Source organism: Stylophora pistillata, chromosome 12, assembly GCF_964205215.1.
Source record: "Stylophora pistillata chromosome 12, jaStyPist1.2, whole genome shotgun sequence".
NCBI classification, from domain to species: Eukaryota; Metazoa; Cnidaria; class Anthozoa; order Scleractinia; family Pocilloporidae; genus Stylophora; species Stylophora pistillata.
In genome coordinates this window covers 13,431,880-13,456,830 of record NC_142530.1, presented here as the reverse complement: position 1 = coordinate 13,456,830, position 24,951 = coordinate 13,431,880, and the positions used below count along the sequence as shown (strand labels likewise).

Here is a 24,951-nt window from a genome sequence, read left to right as displayed (position 1 = left end):
ATCAGGAGGCACACAAACGTGGATTTTTGAACAAAGCCAGAGCAGCAGCTTTTCATGAACTTTTTCCAATATGCCGTCTGTGTGTGGTCAGCTTTTAATGAACTGTTTTCAAAATGTCGACGTTCAGATTCGAATTTTCAGCACAGTTAGACAATTTACGTACCGTGAGATACTTTGAAATCTATGATTATGTTCCTAGAGCATACTTCTCCAGTGATTTGCATGCCATTATCCTCACAAATTAAGTGGATGGTTGTTCGCTGAGTAATGGATTTGGGAGACTAGATACTAGCGTTGAGACGCCAGCGGCCTTCTTTAGAGATCAGGCGCAATTTGGTTTGCAGTGTCATGGCGGATGGCTGAAGGAAAGCATTGATAAATTAAAGCTTGTTTCAGTGGAAAAAGTAAAAAAGGTTAGTTTCGAAAAGATTCAAAATGGCAAAGCAAGACGTAGAAATGAAAGAAGAACCTAAACAGAACGACTCCGCAGAATCAGAAGAACCAAAAGCGGAGGTCTCGAAGGAAGAAAAAGAGAGACTCGTTTTGGAAGGTTAGTTTAATCTTTTTTTCCAGCACAGAAGTAGTTTTGAATGACCGAATATAACTTACTCTTATGGCCATCTCTGTGGGAATTTCAAATCGGTTGAAAGCCTACAATGGTATGTTGAATAATTTTTAATTTTTTTTGTGTTAGGGTAGGGCTTAATTTTTTGAAATTATAAAGATAATTTTCAGATGAGAAATTAAATTGTCGTTCCTTGTAAAACAGTGAAAGTAATAATCAATAGTGATAAAATTTGCATTTAGTCGTTTGATTTGGTGTAAGTGTTTTCAAATTTTTTTTGTAGATCTCAAAGATCAGGTCAAGTACATAGAAAAGTCAGTGTCATCCAAGGAACCACGGTTTGTGACCCGTGTTCTAAGAGCTATTCCAGCAACAAGGAAGAAGCTTACTCACGCAATTCTCAGAAAGCTTATTTGTGGCTTTTTTCCTAATTGTAAGTAGAGAAGAACACCTGTAGCCTTCTGGGGGCTTCCTTTTACAAATTGCACCAAGTATAAAGATCCAGGTACAGCTTATTTTGTAATGTTGATCTATTTTCTAAGAATTTAAAATGTTATCTTTTTTACAGCATCAGTTGCAAGAGATGGCTTGTTGGCTTTTCTTGATGAGGTTAGATATTTTAAAAGAAATTGTTTATGATACATGTATAATGGTCCAATTCCATTTATTGCCTGGGGTGTTTATTTTACTTTGGTTACCAAAAGGGAGGGTGCTCATTTGAGACAGGGGGCTTATTGGGGCCAGGGTGTTTATTCCTTTTTTGAGAATCAGCAGAATGTACAAAATAAAGCTTAACTGTTTATTTTGAAAAGGATCAAGAAGACTGGAAAAGGGACTTGTTGTCTCTGGATCCTTCCTAGCTTAAACGGAAAGCCGAGCAGTTGGGGCAAAATTTTTAAGAGGTCGTTCAGTTAAGAGACTGAGACAAAGGCCACAGTTTTTGTTATGAGACTGTAAGTGAGTAATTAAACAAGGGTGAACCATAGTTGATCTCATTGTACATTTACTCTAACAGTGCTGTCATTAGAACAGATTATTTGTGTTTATTAGAATATAGATGCTTATTGGAAGGAAGGTGCTTACTCAATAGGAGGGTTTATTAGATTAGGGCCATTTATCAACAAAAAACAAAGTTTAGGGGGAGAGGGGAGTTATTAGAGAGGGGACACTTATTGGAAGGAAGGTGCCAAATCAAATCATTAGGGTAACAGGGAGATGTTCAGGTAATGCAGCATTGATTTCTATGTGTAAGAGTACCAACAGTTGTTGTCATTCTTGTTTTTGGGATTTTAGCCAATGGAATCAGAACTAGGAGTAGCATTCAGACCACGGAGTGCCAGGTTGATAGCTGCTGCAGCATTACCAGAAGTTGAATTTTATTTTCACTTGTTGGTTTTGATTCATCTCATTGATACAGAGTGTTTTAAGGAAGTAAGACACCTTGTGTAATTACAAATCTAAATGTACATTTCATTTAATATTCAAATATAGTACTTGTAAGAAAGTAATTTCACAGTCCTTTGAAACTTGATTCTTTGTAGTCCAGAACTTTAAGGATCAAGGCTGTTAGTTTAGAAACAAAGGACCCTTTTCATGTTTAACTTTTCACACAGCTTGAAACTTCTTAGGTTTATGTAAATTTTATGTACTTTCATATCACTTCATGCCCATTAGAAGTTTCTCTTTTCAAATATATCTATTGGCTGAACACATCTATTGAAAATTGAATGTTACTGTGGTACTTCCCTTGACATTACCAAAAATGTTACTAATTATAACCATCTAGTATCCTGATTCCCTTTCATTGCTTTTATCGTATTTAAGATGTGTGCAGTTTAATTGTTGTCATTTAGATGACTTGGTGTTCTTCAGAGCTAATTTTCAAGGATTCTACTTGTCAACTGACTTTGCATTATGATCTTCAGTAATAAGAGGGTCAGAAAACATCCATACCCACCCCACAGAGGGTTATAGAAAATCTGGATGGGGGAAGGAGGGCATGTTTAGAAGTAAATGTTTTATCTATGGGATGATTTAGGTTTATTTGAATTATTTCACTTAAACATTCTATATCAGTTTAAGGGCTAGGTGGAAGGCAGAGTTAAAATATCAAGGCTTTGTTCTGTAAATACATTGTACATGTACATGTCCTGTGTGGAATTGAAGTTTTACCAGAAAGATGTGCTGGTGGAAAAACTCTCCATGGGAGGAAAATAGATAGCTTTTCAAACACTCGAAGCATGTGTTTTTTTATGATTTTTTCAGGCTGTTAAATGCTCAGAACTACTGATGCAGCGATCTTTAGGACACAACAGGAGGACATTAGACCCTCTTCTTGCCAAGTGTTATTTCTACCATTCTCGTGCCTATGAACTGGTTGACAGACTACAAGAAATCAGAAGGTAAATAACATACAGCTTGAAAATTTTGCAAGTTTTGATTTTTTCCCGCCAAAAGAAAATTCGATGAATTAAAATGCCACAAAAATTTAACATTGGCCATATGAAAACTATGCTTGTCAATCAATTGCTGATTGATTTTCTTCATATCAATAATGATAAAAATAATAAGGATTTTTTCTTTAGTGTCACATCCAATAGCTCATTGTGCTTTACAACACTTTACAAGGGGACTTTGGCCAGACTGCATTGAGCACTTGACAATTTTTTTTAAAGTGCTACTGCGACTAAATTTTTGCATTTTATTTTCCCAATCTTCTGGTGTTAACTTCACATTTAGACCCTAAACTACATGAATAAGTGAAAGTTTCTCAAATTTGATAACGTTATTCCTTAAAAACAGCACCGTGAAAACATTAAAAATTTTTCTGTCATTGTTCGAATAACACACTGGAGAACCCACGAAAATAACTACAGCGGTTTTAGTTGTGACGTCATTGATGAAGGCATACCTTTACAAAAAATACGCAAAAGAAAGCTGGGGAACAATTCTTTTGAATTTTATTCCTTCTTTACTACGGAACCAGAAAAACAACTCTCTCTCGGCATACCAAATTAGCTACGTTTGTTGAGTTGTTGACGTCACTTCCGTTCTCAACCCAGTTTCTTCTTCTTTGCACGGAGTTCTGTAGTTCGAAGAATGGCGGCCGTTTAGATCGCGAATCTACAGGGAAAATAATATTACTTCTCGATGGAGTTTTGCCTTAAGATTTGGCAAATTTGTAACTTAGGGGGTAAGTACTTTCAACCTGTGAGGAGAAAAGAAAAGGTGCATTAATGGTTGCAGTAGCACTTGCAGGAAATTTTTGCAGATGCCCCTAATTTCAGAATCAAGGCCAGACCACAACACCAGGAGCTATGTTCTCTGCTCTAGTGTGTGGGTTCTTTGACTTCCCCTGCTAATCAGCACATAGAAAAATGTAGGAGCTGGGGCCAACGGTTTTTCATCCTTATCTGAGAAGACTAAGAATGTCTAACCATTTGCAAATGTTATTGCAAAGGCAGCACATTCTCCTCAGTTTATTAAAGACCATGAGTGTTGATCCTGCAACTGCCCACAAAGGAGTCCAGTGTTCTACAACATGAGCTAACCAGGCTCACTTAAGATGTCCAACTACAAATCATCTATAGTGTAACTCCTATTTCTGAAGTTAGAAAATTTGATGATATCTGGTTTCTGTGTTTATCTTCTTGTTGATGTATTGCTGCTGATACAGATAATCACAATAATTAATTCACAACTTAATTGTCAGCCATCTTGAAATACAAAAATCTGTTCTCACTAAAAAGAAATCAGCCATTATTTGTTACATAAATGTAAAATAGCATGCTGGTAATATTCCAGTTTATTATCCAACTGTACTTCATAGAGTACAAATAATACCCAAACAAGTACAAATATCTTGGGGTATTTGTACTCCGGAGAACCAGGTGCAAAATTCACCTGCACTGAAATAGCCATTTGGCATTTTGGATAATAAATCTTTTATTAATGTTTTGTTGTGTAGTATTGCTGAGTATTTTTACTCGTTGTCTGTATTTTGACTCGCCCTATGGGCTCATCAAAATATGGCACAACTCATGAAAATGCTCAATGATACTACACAACAAAACTTTTAATAAGACATGTATTAAAAGAATATCTTGAACCCAATACTTTGAAACAGGCCTCCGAGCAGGGCCTGCTGACAGTGCAACACACTTTTACTCACAGCATACATATTTACAGCTCTAACATCAGTACAGAAGAATCTTACCAATACGATAATGTCCATGTTCATATATGCACTTACTTTGGCTGACGACCCATTTGTGTTGGTGTCAAGTTTAACTAGTTTTTTTCTTGTCTCAGCTTTCTACTGGCAAGACTAAGAACAGCTACTTTAAGGCATGATGATGAAGGACAAGTAAGTACATTTTGTTATATGAACAGGGATGTCTGTGCAGTGTGCACAGTTTCAGAGAGCCTTTGAGTGGCCAAAATGGCATAGGTTAAGAATGCCTTTGTAAGAGATTGATCACATTATATATACAAGTCATTTAATGGGCTTGGATCAGCTTGTGGGTAATCAGAGAGTTTGCTTACTATGTGAAGAAACTATTATTAATAATAATATTGAAATTTTTTTGAGGTTATTACTCTTTCTCTTTCCAGGCCATTCTTTTGAATCTTCTCTTAAGAAACTATCTTCAGCTGAACTTGTATGATCAGGTAAGACATAGTCAGAGTAACCTGATAACTCCTTAAAACATTCATGAAAGAATGTAGTACTGCAATCCAAGTGTTTTTTTTTTTTTTTTGTCAGCTTCCTCATCAGGGCTTCACCAAGTTGTGCTGAGTAGCCACAACAAGTTTGCTAATTGGTTCTCCAAATTGATAGATACCAACTAAATGAATATTTTTCAAATCAGATTAACATTCAATTACATTTACATAAAACAGAATCAACTTTCCAATTGTTTAGGCTGAGAAGTTGGTGTCAAAGTCGTCATTTCCAGAGACAGCCAGCACAAATGAATGGGCACGATTTCTGTACTATACTGGTTAGTGGAGTTTACTTAAATTAATATGTATAAATTTGTTTCTGTTGCAAAATAGATTTTTCCATGTTAATTAGTGTGAAAGGTAATACTGATGATTGGTTACATGTAATTTTTTCCTTTTTCTTTGAACCTAAGGCATAATCAAAGCTATTCAACTGGATTACTCAGAGGCTCACAAGAATTTGCTGCAGGCCATAAGGAAAGCTCCACAGCAAGCTGCTATTGGATTCAAGCAAACTGTAAGTACATTGAACTAACACCAAGAAAATTATTATTTTGTTATAGTTATCAACTATTGTAAATTACTTTGATAAAATGACTTTTCATTTCTTGATGGTTCTTTTTGAGAAAGGTTGAAATGGAATTTGTTATAGTTGAATTATTATTATCATTATTATTATTGTTATTATTACTAAGAGTATACAACTTTAGAAAGAGTCATTGTTTTTCAGTTTATGGGTATCTGTTGTTTTGTTAAATATAGAATGTTTGGTTTAAATGGTTTCCAGCTAAATGTAGTCAGTCTTGTATTTTGTATCTTGAACTAAAAAACATGTCAGTATCAATGTTACTCTAAATTTATATCAAACTGCCACATGTAACTGTTGTGTGAGTCCTGCCTCACTTCTTGTCTGTGAAAGAGATTTTAGTTTGCTGGTGCCTGGTAGTTCTCATTTAACAATGAAATTTTTGTCCTGTAGGCACACAAGTTTGCTATTGTTGTTCAACTGCTTCTTGGTGAAATACCTGACAGAGCCACCTTTAGAGAACCATTTCTGAGAAAAACTCTTGTTCCTTACTTTCAACTGACACAGGGTGAGTTTGTCCTGTTGTTATGATATGATATCAATAAATATGCATTGAACCTGTGATGCAGTGATTTTAAGTCTTGGGATCATTGATGGGAAGTATCGAAGCTGTTGCTGTACTCAATCATAGTTTTATAACAGATCCATAGTGGTGCAAGACATAGTTGAGTTCATGAGAAGTAGCTTTGATGGTGTAATAGAGGTTCTCATTCTCTGCTTTCATTCTTTGTTTCTCTCTTTACTTCTCTCTCTCCCTTTGGGTCAGAGTGTCACATGCTACAAGGTTGGAATTGTTATTTAGTGTTCAAGTCCTTAAAGTGCTTCTTTGGTTTTCTTTATTGGGTTGGCCCTGGTTCATTAATGCTCTATGAACATCCATGGAAACAAACTTACATGAATTTCTCATACCTCAAGAATCACAGTGGCCCCAGAAACCTAACCAAGTTTATATAAGTTGCTCTTGGTACTAGATAAATTCTTAGACAAGCAAGGATTAGGGCTGTCTCCCCTTGTCAGAGTGTATGAAGTGTCCAGCTTGTGAAGTGCACTTTGGGTGGGGAGAAAAAATGATTGTTGTTTTTCACGATGAACAGGCAGGAGATTAGTTCTTTGATTGCCTTTTGATGGATCACAACACAATATTTTGAGTTAAGTTACTGAATGAACGGTGTAAGGAGTAACTTCTGATTTAGTGTAAAATTTAATCTCTAATTCATATGCATATTTTGTACAAGACTTGGAAGGATAATCGAGATCAGGCATAATTTTGGCGAGCTAGTGCTCAGTATTTTCTTAGCAAAAAGTTATGACCATCATCTTTGAATTCAAGCAGAAGGCTGGGGAGAGAAGGAAATCTGTAACAAGGGGTTGAGCAATTCAAACTCCAAATTATACATGGCTGGTTGAATGAATGATCACACACTTCTCAATGTCAACTCGCCCTAATAATTGTCCTGCACTGCAGGCTAGGATAATCCAGTACCTTGCCAGAAGTTACTTGAGGCTTTATTGCAGAGCACCCCTTCCACCACAGCCTGAAGTGTAGGGCCTCTGCCAAAAGTGTCGTTATATTTTTCATCCTAAGCGTAAAATTGCTCTCACCAAGCTATTAGAATACTGTTACCTTGGGTAGGTACTACTGCTCTCCAATCTGAGTGGTGTGGCTTACATTTGAGTTAACTCCATTTATTTATTGTTTTGCTTTTATATTAATGGATCTGATTGGAGGTTGGGGAAAGTATAGATATGAGGAATAGGAAGCGTGAGAAATCTAAATTTCAAATAATGTTAGTTGAAGTTTCTATTTTTGGGATATAATCCTTTTTTTTCATCACATATTTAACAATTATTCCACTTGCGCTTGTTGGATATGAGATGATAGATAGCCAACTCGGCGCTACGCGCCTCGTTGGCTATAATCATCTCATATCCAACAAGCGCAAGTGGAATAATTGTTTTATTAAAAACGCCCTCAAGAAATTATTATTTTGTAAGAAGAAACTGGATTTTTTAGCTCCCTCTTGATTTTAAGCTGACGCGTACGCTTACCATATTTGTAGATTATGGTATATTGGCTGATATACCATAATGGCTAAGCCAATAAAAAGTCTTGAATTGCATTATCCAATGATCCAGTTTTTAATAATATGATTTATTATCTGGGCTTTTATTGTCTTCTTCTCCTGAATATGAGTATCACTTGGATTTTGTTTACAGCTGTGCTGAATGGAGATTTGAAGCTCTTCAATCAAGTAGTGGACAAGTTTAAAGAAAAGTTTCTGTCAGAGAAAACATACACCCTGATCATAAGGTCTGTCTTTTGTTCCATTGTACCTCATGGATTTATACTAAACCTGTGATGATTACAAACATTTGTTAACATGGAAGCTGCATCAGTCATTACTTAGTCTTGTTCATGAATGTTTTGATTGACAGGTTGCGGCACAATGTGATCAAGGCAGGAGTGCGAATGATAAACTTATCATATTCACGCATTTCTCTGACTGACATTGCACAGAAACTGCAGTTGGACAGCCCTGAAGATGCTGAATTTATTGTTGCCAAGGTAATTGTTATTTAAACAACAAACATATGAAATACATATATATGAACTGCGGTTATGAAACGTATATGTGCACGATCCTTCGCAGTAAAGCACTATTTAAGCAATAGTGAAAATCAGACCTGAAAAAAATTCAGGCCTGTACGGGATTCAAACCACTGACCTCTGCGATACTAGTGCAGCGCTCTACCAATTGAGCTAACAAGCCAACTGGGAGCAGGCCACCAAATTAATTCGACATAAACCCGTAGATGATAAATCAAACAACAAACATATGAAATACATATATATGAACTGCGGTTATGAAACGTATATGTGCACGATCCTTTGCAGTAAAGCACTATTTAAGCAATAGTGAAAATCAGACCTGAAAAAAATTTAGGCCTGTACGGGATTCGAACCACTGACCTCTGCGATACTAGTGCAGCGCTCTACCAATTGAGCTAACAAGCCAACTGGGAGCAGGCCATCAAATTATCAAAAAATCCCGTACAGGCCTGAATTTTTTTCAGGTCTGATTTTCACTATTGCTTAAATAGTGCTTTACTGCGAAGGATCGTGCACATATACGTAATTGTTATTTGTTTGATTGTCAAACCAAAACTTTGTCACAAAGCTGTTTGTCCTTACGTTTTACTCTTTACTTCTCTTTACTTCCTTTTTAATAAATAAGCCTTGTCTGCATGACAGCCAATGTGATGGTTAGGATTTCCTACAGAGAAAGACATAAAGATATCAGCAGGACATACCTATGTATATATATGGCCAGATCTGGTTTTGGTGACTTAATGATTTTAGCATTATTCTTTTATCACACCTACAACCTACAAGTGCAGTATGGTTCAGAAATCAAAAGGTTAATGTGTGCAAATCAAATTGAATATTAATACAACCATGGCAAAGAGAAGCAGGAAATTAGTTATTTACCTTTGGAGCTGCTGAGTTTCAGTCAAAGCTGTCCTTGATTGACAATTAAGCACAAGAAATTTCAAAATTGATAATAGAATTGTGCTCTCTTGGCAGGCAATTCGTGATGGTGTAATTGATGCTACAATTGATCATGAGAAAGGCCATGTTCAATCAAAGGTAAGATATATTCATTTGCTTAGACTGAAATTAGTAACTTTTAACTCCTTCTCTGTGCATCTTTGTATCTTTCACCGTTTTTATTCATGGCTTACAAGTTTTGTCCAAGGAGAGCTACAAAAAGTCGAGTTCAACTGAATTCAATCTACTGTAGCTATGGTATTAGGGTAAATAATAGTATGTGTAAATTGTTTCTTACAGGAAAATGTGGACATCTACTCTACTAATGAACCACAAGGAGCGTTTCATCAGAGAGTTAGCTTTTGCTTGGATCTTTACAATCAGTCCGTCAAGGTAAGCTCCGACGAAGGGCTAACGCTCGAAACGTCAGCTTTTGTAATCGTTACGGTGGCCAATTTACCATTTCAACTTTGTTGATATATCCAAATTATTTCGTTACTCCCATCGACGCAACCCCAAACAGTTTCTTTCGAAACTATCAGCCTTTATTCAGTGAATATGTACTTTGCTGATATAAACTGTATTGGTCTTTTTACTAGAAATAATTTTTTTACACAACATTAATCACATCCACATTTTACTGGTATACCTTCCTCATTTTTATGTCTCTGATAGGTAGCATTGCTGCTGTGTTTGTTACTTTTTCAAGATATGTTTCTTTCCTTCTATCATTAATGTAGGCTATGCGATTTCCACCAAAGTCTTACAGCAAGAATTTGGAATCACTTGAGGTATTGCTTGCACTTTGTCATTTCTTCTTGTAAGGATGGTAGTCGATATCTGAATAATGGAGACAACTGTCATAGAAAGATATACTCTTTCTCTGAGAATTTAGAATATATTTTTTTACGTAACGCGTTTTATGTCCATCCCTTTGTTAGGAGCAACGAGAAAGAGAAAAGCAAGATCTTGAACTTGCCAAGGAAATGGCCGAAGATGATGACGATTTTCCCTAATTCTCCCAGACAACTACTGTCTATAACCCATGTAGTGTTACTTTGAAGCCAATAAACGCATTTATAATTAATCGATTGGTTTTACTTTACCATCGCATTCCCTTAAATTAAGTCAAATGGTGTTGATAGCATCACTTACAGGCGTTGAAAATTTTTGGTAATTAAAATGTTCGTTGGATTAATGATGCTCTTTAACCAGCACGCAACTCAACTGATGCGTCTGAAAGCTGGAACCCTTGGAAGCGAAAAAAAAAGTAAACCCTGGAACTGTTATTGGTCCCTTACATAGATATGGAGGAAGGGTTTGGATATAGAAGTTGGGAAACCAGGTTTGAGCTGTTCTCAAACTTGGTCAAGCTAATCCTGAGTTGACTTAATTACATTGAGTTGTATCGATTTCCCGCACCGATTTTCTCTGATCCGTAAAACAGGAATTGAGCCCCCCAATCAACAGTCATGCTTCAGTTTTGTTTTAGTGATTAAAAAACTAAAGGGCTTATGACCACCACGATTGTTTGTTTGTTTGCTGTCTCGCCCACTGTATGGAATCTTTTTGATAAATTATTACGTTAGTATTTCGTGCATTGTTAGCTTTCCCGTTTGATGGATTGATTTGTTGGTTAACCGTTATGTTGGTGTCTCGCGCACCGTTAGCTTTCTCGTATGATGAATTGTTACGTTAGCATTTCGCGTAATGTTAAGATTCTCTTTTGATGGATTTTTATGATAATATCTTGCACATCGTCACCATGCAAAGGACTAATAGTAAAGTTACCCAAGAAAGGTAACTTGCGTGAGTGTACAAACTGGAGGGGTATCACGCTTTCACCAGTCATGAATAAGATCTTTGGCAGGGTGTTGATAAGTTCAATTAAAAAAGGAGTTGATAACATTTTGAGGAAGAGAAATGCAGGTTTTCGAGAGAACAGAAGTACCATCGATCAGATTTTTACTCTCAGGAATATATTGGAGCAAGTCACTGAATGGAGTGCAACTTTGTTTTTCCCATTTCATAGACTTTGAGAATAGTTAAAACTATGCTTTGAGAAAGCATTTGATTCTATACACCGCGAAAGTTTATGGAACATCATGTCAATATATGGAATCCCAGAAGAGCTCATCAGTCTGACAAAAGCAATGTACAACAACTTTGAATGCGCAGTCCTGGAAGAAGGTGAAACAACAGAATGGTTTCAAGTCCAGCCGGTCTGGAGTAAAGCAAGGGTGCACCATGTGAGGACTACAGAGTGTAGGAGAACTGGCATAAGATGGAAGCTCACCTCCGTCTTAGAAGATCTTGACTACGCAGACCGCGTTGCCTTATTGTCATCTAGATATGTTGACATAGAAGATAAGACCAGTAAGCTTGTTAATGAAGCTGCCAGAGTAGGCTTACTGAGGTCAACGCAAAGAAGTCTAAAGTTATGCGGTAGATGACGTTGAAGAGTTTTTGTACCTAGGTGTACTGTTGGACAGAGAAGGCGGAGCGACCAAAGACATACAACAGAGAGACTAAGTAAAGCCAGACAAACTTTCTACAAGTTGCGAAGAATTTGGGACAGTAGCGAAAGTTAGCAGAAAGACGAAAGTTCAATTGTTTAAAACAATTGTAAGAGCAGTTTTGATGTATGGCTGTGAAGCTTGGAAACTCACGAAAACAGAAGCAAAGAAGCTAGACGCTTTCCAATACAAATGCATAAAAAGCATACTGAAAATAACGTGGCCACGGACCATCTCACATCAACAAATCCAGGAGACCACAGGAGTGAACAGAACAAGTGATGAGATCAGACACCGAAGATGGAATTGGATCAGACATATAATGAGGAAGAACAGAGAGGGGCTCTGCGTTACGGAATAGAATGGAGGCGGCCAGAAGGGAGAAGGAGACCAGGTGGACCAAAAACAATATGGAGGAGAATGATTGAAGACGAAAGGCGAATAGCTGGGTGGCAATCATGGACGACTGTTAGAACTTTAGCAACAAACCGAGGTGGATGGAAAGTGAATGTTAAAGCCTTAAGTGCTTTATGGCACAAAGAGATATAGAGACATCGTCACCATTCTTTGTGTTGGATTGTTTCGTTGGTGTCTCACACACAGTTAAGATTCTCTCCTGACGGATTGTACTAGTTTTGTATCTTGCACACTGTTAGCATTCTCTATTCATGGACTGTTACGTTAGTATCTCGCGCACTGTTAGCTTTCTTGTGTGATCGATTGTTTTACATATGCGTTATTATCAAAGCACGAGGTCAAGATGGCTTGGATATTGGCCGAGTTCTTTTTGACATTTTTATGGATCGAGACGAAGTCAAGGTCCACAAAACTGCGAAAAAAGAACGAGGCTAATATCCAGCCATCATTCGCTCTGACGAAGGGCTAACGCTCGAAACGTCAGCTTTTTAACTCTTTACGGTGGCCAATTTACAATTTCAACTTAGTTGATATTACCAAATTACCTAATATCCAGCCATCTTGACCAAACGAGCTTGGTTAATGAAGGATTTATTATATTGCAAAAATATTTCGCATTATTAAGAACTAAGAATAACTTGTACTTCGAGAGCCGGGAAGGAAAGCCAACTGTCTTTACAGCACAACAAACTCACGAGAGTCGTTTCTGTTTTCTTTGTTTTGACTATCTTGTGCCACCTTTTGCGATTCCATCGCCAAACTGAAATTGTCCAAGAATTACCAACTTAGTTTTGCTTCAATTTTTTCATGCGCGGGATTAATGAGGGCAATCGAACAATAGATTGTTTTACCCATGGGAAAAATTTTTCTTCCTTATGCAAAATATTTAAATTGTTCCTGCCATCCAACATGGCTGCTGTGCAAAACCTCTATACCTTTACTAGGGTTAACGCCCTGTGGGTTTTTCAAGGGTTTCACTTAGCACTTTAATTTACGCTTCAGAGTTAGTTCACTGTTCCACCATTTGTGTTCATAGTCATACGCGGCACAACACCGTAGCTTAGACGGCAGAACAACGATAGATCTAATCCGGTCATAGTTAGTAGAGGGGACCCAGTTCCCTCTATTAACTCTGATCCGGTTCATCAATCTGTCTGTCCCAAGATCTAGAACCTCTACCTATGGCGACAGATCCTTTCCGTGTGCATCCCCCATGCTTTGGAACAAACTTTTTGATTTTAAGATATTCCGAAACCTTAGATTTCTTTAAAACCAGGCTCAAAACTCACCTTTTTAAAATCGCTTTTAATTTATAGTTTAATTTTTATCTTATTTTGTAATTAAATCTTATGTAAAAGCATTGAGACTTACGTATGACGCGTTTTTAACGGTCAAGTCGCTGGAAGTCATCTCGCCCGAAGTTATGTCGCCCAGAACCTGAGTCATGTTGCCCGAAAGTTTAGTCATGTCGCCCAACACATTAAAATAGCATATTTTTTAGAAAGTGCTGGAGGTGCCGATCGATCCAAATACCATTTTGGTGTATTTCTACTCTAATTTGAGCAGTTGGGTAATAATATGCCAATATCTCGCGCACTGTCACCATCCTCTTTTGATGGAATTCTACGTTAGTATCTCGCACACGGTTAGGAATTTCTTTTTAAAAATGTTATGGTTATTGCGCACAACACTCGAATTCAAGCCCTCACAAGGTTACGTCTAAAAACAAAGGAGATAGGGAAAACATAATACAAATATGAAGGTGACATTCAAGACCGTAAACCAGTGCTTCCATCCATGAGGATTTGTATAAGTTTCAAGAATTCCCCCACCACTTTGAGGTTCTTTAAACCTCGAAATTTCTTACTGCTTTATATGGAAAACGTTTCTCAAAAAGAGGAAGTATTTAATACCATGTTTACCTACTGTTATCTAAACACCTATTGATTAATGAGAGTCTGAGTACTAACGCAAACATTAAACTCTCGGTTGTGAAGGTAGTAACTGATGTGTTTTGTGCAGAGAAGTTCAAGGACAGAATGAATTTATCAGTCAATTTGACTGTAAACAGAAGTTGGTTGTTGGCCTGGATTAAATTCTACCTTGCGTGGTACCACTTTTAAACACCGGTTAACTTTTTATGAATCCACTCCGTGGATGGAGGCACTTCCTCTTAATGACAATACTTTTATTCCTATTTAGGGAATGTTGACAGTGTTCACACTGCACTGGTTTTCATCCTTTGTGTCACATTAAGTACTTCCAATAAAAAGAAGTTTCTAATTTCTTTCCTCATCAGTACACACTCTTTTCAGTGGGGGACACTCTGAAATTTCCTGTTCGGTGGATGACTCAAAAAACCCTGAACCAAAAGGCTCAGATCTCACTGATTCATCCAGTTCATAACTGCCAGAACTAGAATTACAGTTCATGTTTCTTCCATTTTTGACTGTCTGTTTGGGCTCCAATTTTTGGTCTACTACACCTGGAGACTCCAAGGACAAGTTAATTGTTTGGAAAATTCCAAATTTGTCTAGAGCTTTGGACATTATTGCATTGATAACCTCAGGAGATGTTATGGAGTTTATAAGGTCATCTGTAGAAATCGTAGTTTGATTGCGATCCATATGTCTGTGTAGTGTTCCATCCAAGTTAGGTGTATCAACATCACAGCTAGTCCCTTGTTTCACTGCACAAAGTGCTCGATTCAAGTAACTCATGTTCTGTGCATGTGTTCCAATTTCCTGGAAAGCAAATAACTCAACACATGAATGCAAATTTGGCTTCTAGACAAATACATACTGCTATGGAAAGTTCTGATTTTCATTTTTTTAAATTCATGAGTATGTTTTCTGTGTGGTTGTGGTGAGTGAATTTATTTGGCAACACAAAGTTTGAGTCTAATCAAATGGCCACTAGTGCTGGTAGCTACGAAAACGAAGACCCCGAACACGAAGACCTAAGACCCTCTACGAAAACGAAGACCCACTACGAAAACGAAGACCCCCTACGAAAACGAAGACCCATTACGAAAACGAAGACCCATTACGAAAACGAAGACCCCCTACGAAAACGAAGACCCATTACGAAAACGAAGACCCATTACGAAAACGAAGACCCATTACGAAAACGAAGACCTATTACGAAAACGAAGACCCATTACGAAAACGAAGACCCATTACGGAAAAAATAAAAACAATAAAAACAATAAAGCAATGCAGAAACAAGACACCTGAATTCTTTGCCGGCGAAAACCACAGGGAATAATGGTGTTTTAGTAATGTGTCTTCGTGTTCGTGATGGGTCTTCGTTTTCGTAGGGGGGTCTTCGTTTTCGTAATGGGTCTTCGTTTTCATAGGGGGTCTTCGTTTTCATAATGGGTCTTCCTTTTCGTAGGGGGTCTTCGTTTTCGTGATGGGTCTTCGTTATCGTAGGGGGTCTTCGTTTTCGTAATGGGTCTTCGTTTTCGTAGGGGGTCTTAGGTCTTCGTTTTCGGGGTCTTGGTTTTCGTAACTATGCGTTTCCACACCATTACTCCCTGTGGTTTTGGCCGGCAAAGAATTCAGGTGTCTTGTTTCTCTATTGCTTTATTGTTTTCGTAATGGGTCTTTGTTTTCGTAGGGGGGTCTTCGTTTTTGTAATGGGTCTTCGTTTTCGTAGGGGGTCTTAGGTCTTCGTTTTCGGGGTCTTGGTTTTCGTAACTATGCGTTTCCACACCATTACTCCCTGTGGTTTTGGCCGGCAAAGAATTCAGGTGTCTTGTTTCTGTATTGCTTTATTGTTTTTATTGTTTTCGTAATGGGTCTTTGTTTTCGTTGGGGGTCTTCGTTTTCGTAATGGGTCTTCGTTTTCGTAGGGGGTCTTAGGTCTTCGTTTTCGGGGTCTTGGTTTTCGTAACTATGCGTTTTCACACCATTACTCCCTGTGGTTTTGGCCGGCAAAGAATTCAGGTGTCTTGTTTCTGTATTGCTTTATTGTTTTTATTGTTTTCGTAATGCGTCTTTGTTTTCGTTGGGGGTCTTCGTTTTCGTAATGGGTCTTCGTTTTCGTAGGGGGTCTTTGGTCTTCGTTTTCGGGGTCTTCGTTTTCGTAACTACCGACTAGTGCTTGTGCTGATTACAATCACTGCTCACACAAAACCATACATTGATTGTTTATGCTGAGTTCACACAGTTTGATAACATGTTGTACACAATTCCCAAAGAGACATCAAGATACATGCATAGAAGTTACTTGAAGTTAGCAAAAACACTGAAGTCATAGTGACCTCTGATGGGTTCAGCCATGTTTCTTCAGCTGCTCCCTCCTCCTTCTTTAGGGCAGACACCTTGAAACAAGAAAGAAAATAGGCTTTTTTCATTTTAAAAAGCATTTTAGTCCTGGATTATTAAACACAACCCTGTTCAACAAGAATTCTTTTTATCGGTCATTTCACAAAATGCCATTCAACATATCATCAGAAGTGATCACCATGATAATATTGTTAAACAAATCAAGGGTTTCAAGTAAATCAATAGGCAGTTTCTTAAAAAAAAAAAATAAACAAAATAAAACTGTGAGGAGTCTATTATTTTCTCTTTCTCCACTGAATTCACTCTGCGACTACATTTGATAAGGGAGCTATCACTTTCATGCAGTTGGCAATTTAGTAATACAAAAGGAAAGAATCAGGACAAAACTCAAACCTTTTCAGATTTGTTTCAGTATCCTTACACTGTAAACCCTTGAAATAGCCCCTCCCCTCAAGGAAGCACCTGGCCACAATTTGAGAAAACTAAATATGGTAAGTCCCTCTCTTTGGTTAGTTACAAGGTGTTACCATTATCAGTGAACATGAAACTCCTGGAAACAATACCTAAAGCACAACAAAACGAGTCTAGATGAAGAGACATTCTAACCTCTGGACATTCTTTATAGCAGAGTACATCTAAACAAACAATTCTCCACTCACCAGTGTTCTTATGAGTGCCTCCTTGACTCTTTCCAAATGATCACAATCCTTATTAAAGGAAAAACATTGAAACAGACTGAGGTGATTAAAAATGTTGTTATTAATAATAACTTTGTGATCACATATCTTAAATTTGGTAAACAAGGAAACATGTCCATGATGCCATAGGCAGGGGTTTCATAAACATTTTCATAACTGTCTACCAGTAGTGAAGTGGAAGGCTCCAGTAAGGTGAAGGCCCAGCCTACAAAGCTCATAAACGTACAGGCCTTAAAAGTGGCAGTAAACCACTGGTAAACCCTCACTATATCTCATAGAATTACCTTAAAATTAATTTGATAGTTATACTTTTATTTAAGTTACAAGGTGATGACAGCTTTGTGGAATTTATTCAAACTTTAAAAATGTAAGACTAGATTTATTAGGTAAAGCACTACATGGAAAAAACCATTAACTTCAAATAACATATGAAAACGCCATTCAAATATCAAATATGTTGAAAGTCAATCACGTCTAAAATAACACACTCAAAACAAATGACCCAGCTGAAGGCTAATACAACCTCACCAATATTAGGAAGTTTGAGAAAAGTCCAAAGAGTACAACATTTTCTACTCACGAACCATCACTGTCATGATTGCATTAAATAAAGAGACCAGGGAGTGGTAAAATGTGCATGAATGAATGGCAAGTAGACTAAAATATCCTGCCTTGTTCATACACACCAGTTCAATCCATGTGTTCATGCTTATTGATGTTTCTAATGATTCCACATAATGCCACCACTTCTTAGGCACAAACAGAACATCTCCTGGTTTAAGAATGACCTACAATCATGTAGAATAAGTTACTTTATTATTAACTCTGCCAACCACAGACTCTATTTTTCCTCTGCACTTTATATTGTACAGACATGGAACTAGAAAAGGATTATATACCGCATTTTCTCGGTTATAAGGCACATGGTTTTTTTAAGAAAATTCTGTCTTTGGGTGGAAAGTTAGTGCTGAATTTGGGATGCATCTTATAGCCAAGTATTTTTGCACAACTAAATCTTAAGATCACAGTTTTAGCAGAACTTACCGTTAAAAAGAGAAAAACAGAAAAGCAAACAAACGGAAATTTGCATATGTTCTTAACACCACATGCTTGGTAACACGATATCCATGAGAAAAAACCTCATTTCAAATTCCTAGAATCGTGCTTGTGTCACCCGTTTGAAAAGTTCCTTTTCTGAATAAATGATGTGGATATAAAACCTGCCTTCTTCTTCCATCAAGCCTTTCATCCTCGGCAGTGTGTTGAGTTTCAGCTGTCGAATGCCTTTGAATATGACTTGGTGGGAGTTTTATGTCATTTGCTTTCACTGCCAGAGCAACCGTGAAACTTTCTCAGATCCATCACAACTTTTGTTAACTCTAAACCTTTTGGTGCATCTTATAACCGCGTATTTTCACGTAATTTTCAGTTTGGGAACTTGGCTTGACTAAGTTGCTAAGTTTGAGAATCGTCTTATAATAAGTCTTATAACTGAGTGCACCTTATATAACAAAGAATATATGGTATCTTATAAAGAAGCTAACTATGTGTGACTTCCTAAATACAAACTCTGCCATCTCTAAGCTCTGTGAGTTGTCACTCCCTCTCCTTATTGCAAGCCATGGCATTTTTCTCCACTCACAACAATATAGTGTCAATGAATGTACATTAAACCAAACCAGATAACAAAATGAATGGTTAACACCACAATGTACACTATTGAGTTATGGATGCACGCAGGAGGTTGCATGAAAGAAGCATAAGAATCACGTGAGGTGATAGCCGAGAATGATTCTAGCTTTTTGAGTGTTTAGCAAACCTCTCAAGTGCATCCATAATTCAATAGTGTACACCATTTGTTTTATAACATAACATTGATACATTGTAGCAAAAGAGTTTTCTTTTATTTAACAAATTGAACGTGACCATAAAAAACAAGTGCGCGGAAAACTAGTCTTTGCATTTGCTCGTGTCAGTAGTGTACACCCATGGGCAAATGGTGGATGCTGAATTGACCAATCAGAGCATGCGCTTTGCTTTGGTTATGTTATAAATCTAAATGGGAGATTTGAGAGGGTTCAGTAGTTGATGTGCCTGACTCATCAAGACTGGGACCAATCTCTGGGAGGTTGTGTTCATGGGCATAATATCATATCCTTCAATGTTTTCTACACTAGGAGTCTAAATGGGTATCCATGAATTGTTGTAGACTGAATCTGAATTTGACTAACATCTTATCCAAATAGAATGTAAGTATTTGAAGACACTGGCAGAATTACCAGCCCCTCAAATTTGCTTTGCTAGATATCATTTCTCAGTTTGTAAATGACTCCGTCACATATTTCTCTTGCCTCTTACTCTTGAGGGAAAGTTACTTAATGGTACTTTTAGTTACTCTACATTAAAAGTCACCTAATTAACCACTATCACTCATCAGCAATTCTCCTTACTGTCTTCCATTCAATTCACATTATGTTAGTTCAGAGAATTCGGTTTTTGATCAACTGCTAATATAACCTCTGGAGGAGATTTTTCCAATTATACTGACTTAGGGTGAATGTGTATTTCATTTTTTTTTCTCCTGAATTGTCACACAGATTAACAAATTAATGACAATATATTAAAATAGATTAGAGTTCTTCTTTTGAAGGAGAGTGGGCTTGTAAGAAAACTATAATAGATGAGCAAGGGACTTGTTAGAGAGGGGGCTTTTCAAGGATTCATTGTAACCAGAAAAATACCTCATATCCAAGAGCATTTTCAAAGGCCGGAAACCTTGTTAAATCTGGATTGGTGATGTTAACTTGGCTAAACACACTGGATTCTTCATATGGAATTCTGGTTGGATACAAGTTGGAGGTTTCACTCGGTGGAAAGAGGATCCACTTCTTTGAGCCATAAATCTGTGCAACTAAATTACAGCCATATGTATCAACATGGCAAGGAGTTGAAGCTTCAGCACTTCCAATCCATATTGTTGATTCATCACCACTTCTCTCAGGAAAACCAAAGCAGTTCCAGTCAACAGACTTACGTAAATGAGGAAAATCTTTGAACAGTTGAGCCATATATTTGTAATCTGCATAGCACCAATAGTTTTCTCTAAAAAGTAAACAAAACAACTTTAATCCTCTTTCATGAGATTCTTTTATATTGTTAGAGCTCATCATATCTAATATCCCATTTTATTATACTGCTAGCAGCATCCATGGGCAATATGAAGTATATCCTGTGTTCTAATTGGCTACCTGAGCTGGCAAGATGGGCTTGGAATTGCCTGCTTTGACTCTGCTCAAGAAATAAAAGGCTTGGATTGGATTTACAAAGTTCATAATTTTTTGGACAATTTTGGCAATGGAGTTGCAAAAGTGGTAGAAGACAAAACAATAACACATTCAAGATTTTTGTAAACTTATGGTGCTACAAAAACAGGAAAATATAAAAACTAAAAGACAAGGTGATACAAAAGCATTGATTAAGCATTATTGTCATACAGAAAGTGAGACAAGAGAACTTCTGTCATTCCAGAGCAAGAACTGACTGAAATGGCTTTTCTTTTGATGAAATTTTTAAAAACAAAGAAAACTTATCAAATTGCTTTTTTTTTTTTTTAATTTGTCAAATGTAAAACAAGCATGCTCAATAACAGTTGGCTTTCTTTCCCAGCACTTGAAAATAAAAAAGTCGTTCTTGATTCTTATTTAAGTGCAATCTGTTTCTTTAATAAATCCTTTATTGACCAAACTTGTTCTGTCAAGATGGCGGGATATTTTTAGCTTGGTTCTTTTTCCTTTGTTTTTATGGACCTTGATTTTGTACTCAGTCCATCAAAAATGTGAAAAAGGAACTTGGCCAATATCCAGCCATTTTGACCTCACATTTGGTTAATAACACATATCTACTTCACACTACAGTGACTTAAATTTTTTTTCTGATTAAGGTTGATCCTTGATTTTAAAATAATATATTTGGGTGAAGTGTGCCTCTTTTCAATTTTAAGTGGGATGAAATTTTTGTGACAAAAAAGATAATTTCCCCTAGGAACTAATTTGGAGTTTTTCTGTTCTTGAAAGCACTGGAATGTCAAGGAAAAAAATATTCTCTTAATTTATCTGCCTTGTTGTGCTAAATAAAGAGGAGCTACTCAGTAGTTTATGAAGAGAGACAAGGTGGCCTAATTAATGCACTCACTCAGGACTCTGGGTTCAAAAGCTGGCCAGGTCACTGTGTGGCACTCTTGGACAAGACACTTTACCCCCAGAGTGCCTCTCTAAACCCAGGATTTAAAATGTTTACCAGAAAACTGACAGGGAAACCTGATGAAATTTTGGGAGGTAGCCTACAATAGACTGCATCCCATGCAGAGAATAGCAATAGTCTAAGTTGCTTTATGGTATATAAACCATGATAAGCTACAGTTGGATGGGCGAACAGCTTGCTTTTGCTACAAAACAGGTTAACAAATATGGATATTAAAAATCACTTTAAACATAAAAAGTATGAACTCACACTTGGTTCCAATACAAAGTATGCCACTTGACTGAGAGTGAAACATACTTTCAAACAGGTAAGTAGAGCTTATCTATCTTTCAAGTATGACAACCCAAAAGGCAAAGTCAAGGATAAAGAGATCCTCCCAGTGGTTAAATGATAACTGAAAACTTGGTTTAAAAAAGGAAGTACCATGAATGAATTTCCACCAATACCAAAACTTCAAGCCACATTGTTTTTGAAGCTAAACATAGAGAGCAAGTGTCTTAAGACTTTTTTAATGAGATTTAGCGCCTTGAGTAGAACATCTTAATCATACACATGAGTCAAAGTTAATCAAATATTCCTCAAAAGATGAGAACAAGACAGCCACCATAATAAACTAGATGTATTCCTGGTGGTGTTAGCAAATGCTCCCATGAAAGAACTCCCCTGTTGTGATGCAATCATGACCAAACCCTGGAATAAGTTATGTTACTAAGCTCCTTAGGATTAAGTTGAGATAGACATCTATTCAGATTTCATAGATAAGACATGCTATTTACTTAACAAATTTGATTTTTATTTACAAAAATAACACTTGATTTCTGGTAAAAGGTAAAAAGAATGTCTGACTGAGTCAGTATCCTCCTCACGACATTTTTTTTTTTAATGCAAATATTTGAGCCAGTCAGAAGACACCAAAACGGAGATTTAAAACAAGGGGTGGCCCATGGTGATTTTAATTTGTTGTTCAATCATAGGCTGTAAGAAAAAAATGTCAACATATTTTCAAAAATACAATTATGGCAATTTGAGAACACTTTGAGAAAAACCACACAGGGGTAACCCGTATATATAATGTATTATTGATACGTATGATTATTCATACTAGGAGACGTATATATTTTTAGCTGTTTATTAGTAGATAGTAGGTTCACATCAGCATTAGCTGCCATTTCCTCAACCTGCTTTACCAAATAAAGGATGTATGTATGTATGTATGTAAGTATGTATGTATGTATGTATGTATGTAACATCCCTCGATAAAGAATTTTAAAATGAAAGTATCTTGGTTGACGTTTTTCCAGTTGTTTTTTTTTTCTATTCTGTTTGCATAATGTGAACTTAATGTCATACCCTATCTTTAACCTTCAAGCTTAAACCAACAGTACAGTGGAAATAAGAAAAGAATTTCCAACAAATTTAAGGCAAAATACTAAACAATGAAATCAGGCCACTGTCTTAAGCCTTATAAGCTTGAAGTTTATCAGTTCCTGAGTTAAATATAAATAACAACCAAACCAGTCACGTTCAGGGCAGAATTAATCCTTGCCGGCTTTGATTCACGTAAACTGAACAATAGAATTGGGACATATGGTCAAAACGCACTTTTACTTGACCCTTTCATGGCGTCTTGTCGTCCAATATCTCTAGTTCTTGTTGCTAATTTGCATCTGCGGTTGAAAGCCATTTCCTTTCCACTGGCGGTATTGTTGATCTTTCCCACTTGGCCAATATTTCACCGATCATTAAAATAATTAACAAGAGAAGAGTCAATACATGAACCCAAAGCCGTATTTTGGTTGCACGTTTATTGTTCTCCTGAGAGCTAAGTTGTTTGTTTACGTTTGTATTGGTAAGGTCAAGACCATGGCCAGCCGCGATTGAAATTAGACCTGTGTACAATATGGCGCGACACACCCGTTATTTTATCTTATTTGCAGTAGGATACGAGTTATTATCTATTATAACTGGTCTTTATTACCTTTGGAAACGAGACAAACATCCCGATCTTTCTGTGCAACCATTCAACCATTGATTAAATTCTTCAAAGCTTGCTTTCTCAAATACGCAGTCTGTTTCCATAATGGTTTTCTCGCACGAACCTCCATTAACAGACAGGTTCTGTCTCGCACAAACTCGGAAATTTGTTCGAAGATCGCCAAGTTCCTGAGCCAGAAATTCAGGTGTCCAGTCAGAACATGCCCACTGCTTTGCTGCGCCATCAAAAACTGCCGGATCTTTACGTTCTAGTAGATGGATTCGAAGTTTTTCAGGACAGGAACTGAGCGATAAGCTTTGCACTTCTCTGTAGTGAGTTTTGTTTATTTTCAAACCGCTCTCGTCCGCCATGTTGAATGACGTCACAGCATGGTTATTCCGCTGTACAATAATAACCAAAAGGTGATAAGAATACCGGAAGTTGATATGACGCGATATGCGGGGGCATATCGGGGGCGTAGTTACATAGCGTCACGCACGTACAGTTCCAAAGAAGAAACCATCCTTGAACTACATGTCACGATCAAAGAAGTTGTTTTATGCCGTCAGAAACGCGAAATTCGTCGACATTTTCCTCTCCAAGATTCCTTATGTATTGTTTCTCTGATGGGTTTTGGTTTATCATCTTTCCGTGGTGTTTGTTTTCTTTTAATAAGATTCCCGGCATGTGATCATATTGTGATATGGAATTTACAACTAAGCTACGTGCAGTTATGTTTGCGTTATGCGCTCAAGAATAAAGACTTTAAATACAAGCATGGTATCATGGACGAAAATATCAGTTCCCACTCTCCATGTATTGGCCGTAAAATGTCAACAATTCTACCAAACGGTGATGTTACACCCAGCTAATCAATGGTGCGACATGGTATCAAAACCAAAAGAATGAGAAACACGCTGCTCACGGCAGAGATCTAATATGTTATGCCTAAATATAAATAGATAAATATTACAAATTTGATCATTCTGTTGTTTCGAAACACCATAGCAAAGTTCACAAGGATTAGTAGAATACTGTATCAGCTTTCAAACTCGTCTGTCAGTTCTGTTTTTAGCACTTGTCAGTTCTTTTCTATCCACACCAGTGTCATGAGTGTACTTACGTAGTTTTCCGTTTTGGTGCGGAAAGGTGAAGGGATCAAGAGCTCAGTATAGGACTCTTGATCATATCAATCCGCTTAAAATCGTGGGGTGAAAAAATTCTTAGGTTTTAGTCTTCTTCGGCCGTACAATGATGATCCTTTACTTGTGCCATGTTACTGAACTTGTTCGCCGTCGACCGAAAAACTCCCACATTTCGGTGGCAATAAAATTTCACGAGGCAGCGTCCTGTTTAGAACAGGTGGG

At 37.1% G+C, this 24,951-nt stretch overlaps 2 protein-coding genes across 2 annotated transcripts; one reads left to right on the top strand and one right to left on the bottom strand.

The window, feature by feature from the left end:
- The first annotated feature begins 321 nt into the window (after positions 1-321).
- LOC111328384 (26S proteasome non-ATPase regulatory subunit 3) lies at positions 322-10,513 on the top strand. The gene is made up of 16 exons (XM_088742106.1): positions 322-550; positions 849-998; positions 1,134-1,174; positions 1,859-1,996; positions 2,831-2,967; positions 4,877-4,931; positions 5,180-5,236; positions 5,490-5,568; positions 5,704-5,807; positions 6,270-6,384; positions 8,094-8,187; positions 8,313-8,442; positions 9,463-9,525; positions 9,727-9,819; positions 10,167-10,217; positions 10,368-10,513. The coding sequence occupies exons 1-16, from the start codon at positions 436-438 to the stop codon at positions 10,440-10,442; spliced, it is 1,497 nt and encodes a 498-aa protein (XP_088598232.1). The 5' UTR covers positions 322-435; the 3' UTR covers positions 10,443-10,513.
- A 3,731-nt stretch (positions 10,514-14,244) lies between these two features.
- On the bottom strand, positions 14,245-24,698 carry LOC111328365 (HSPB1-associated protein 1). Its single transcript, XM_022932774.2, has 6 exons — positions 23,588-24,698; positions 20,091-20,451; positions 18,036-18,137; positions 17,311-17,358; positions 16,627-16,686; positions 14,245-15,103 (listed from the first exon to the last, which is right to left on the bottom strand). The coding sequence occupies exons 1-6, from the start codon at positions 23,953-23,955 to the stop codon at positions 14,639-14,641; spliced, it is 1,404 nt and encodes a 467-aa protein (XP_022788509.1). The 5' UTR covers positions 23,956-24,698; the 3' UTR covers positions 14,245-14,638.
- Between the last annotated feature and the right edge of the window lie 253 nt (positions 24,699-24,951).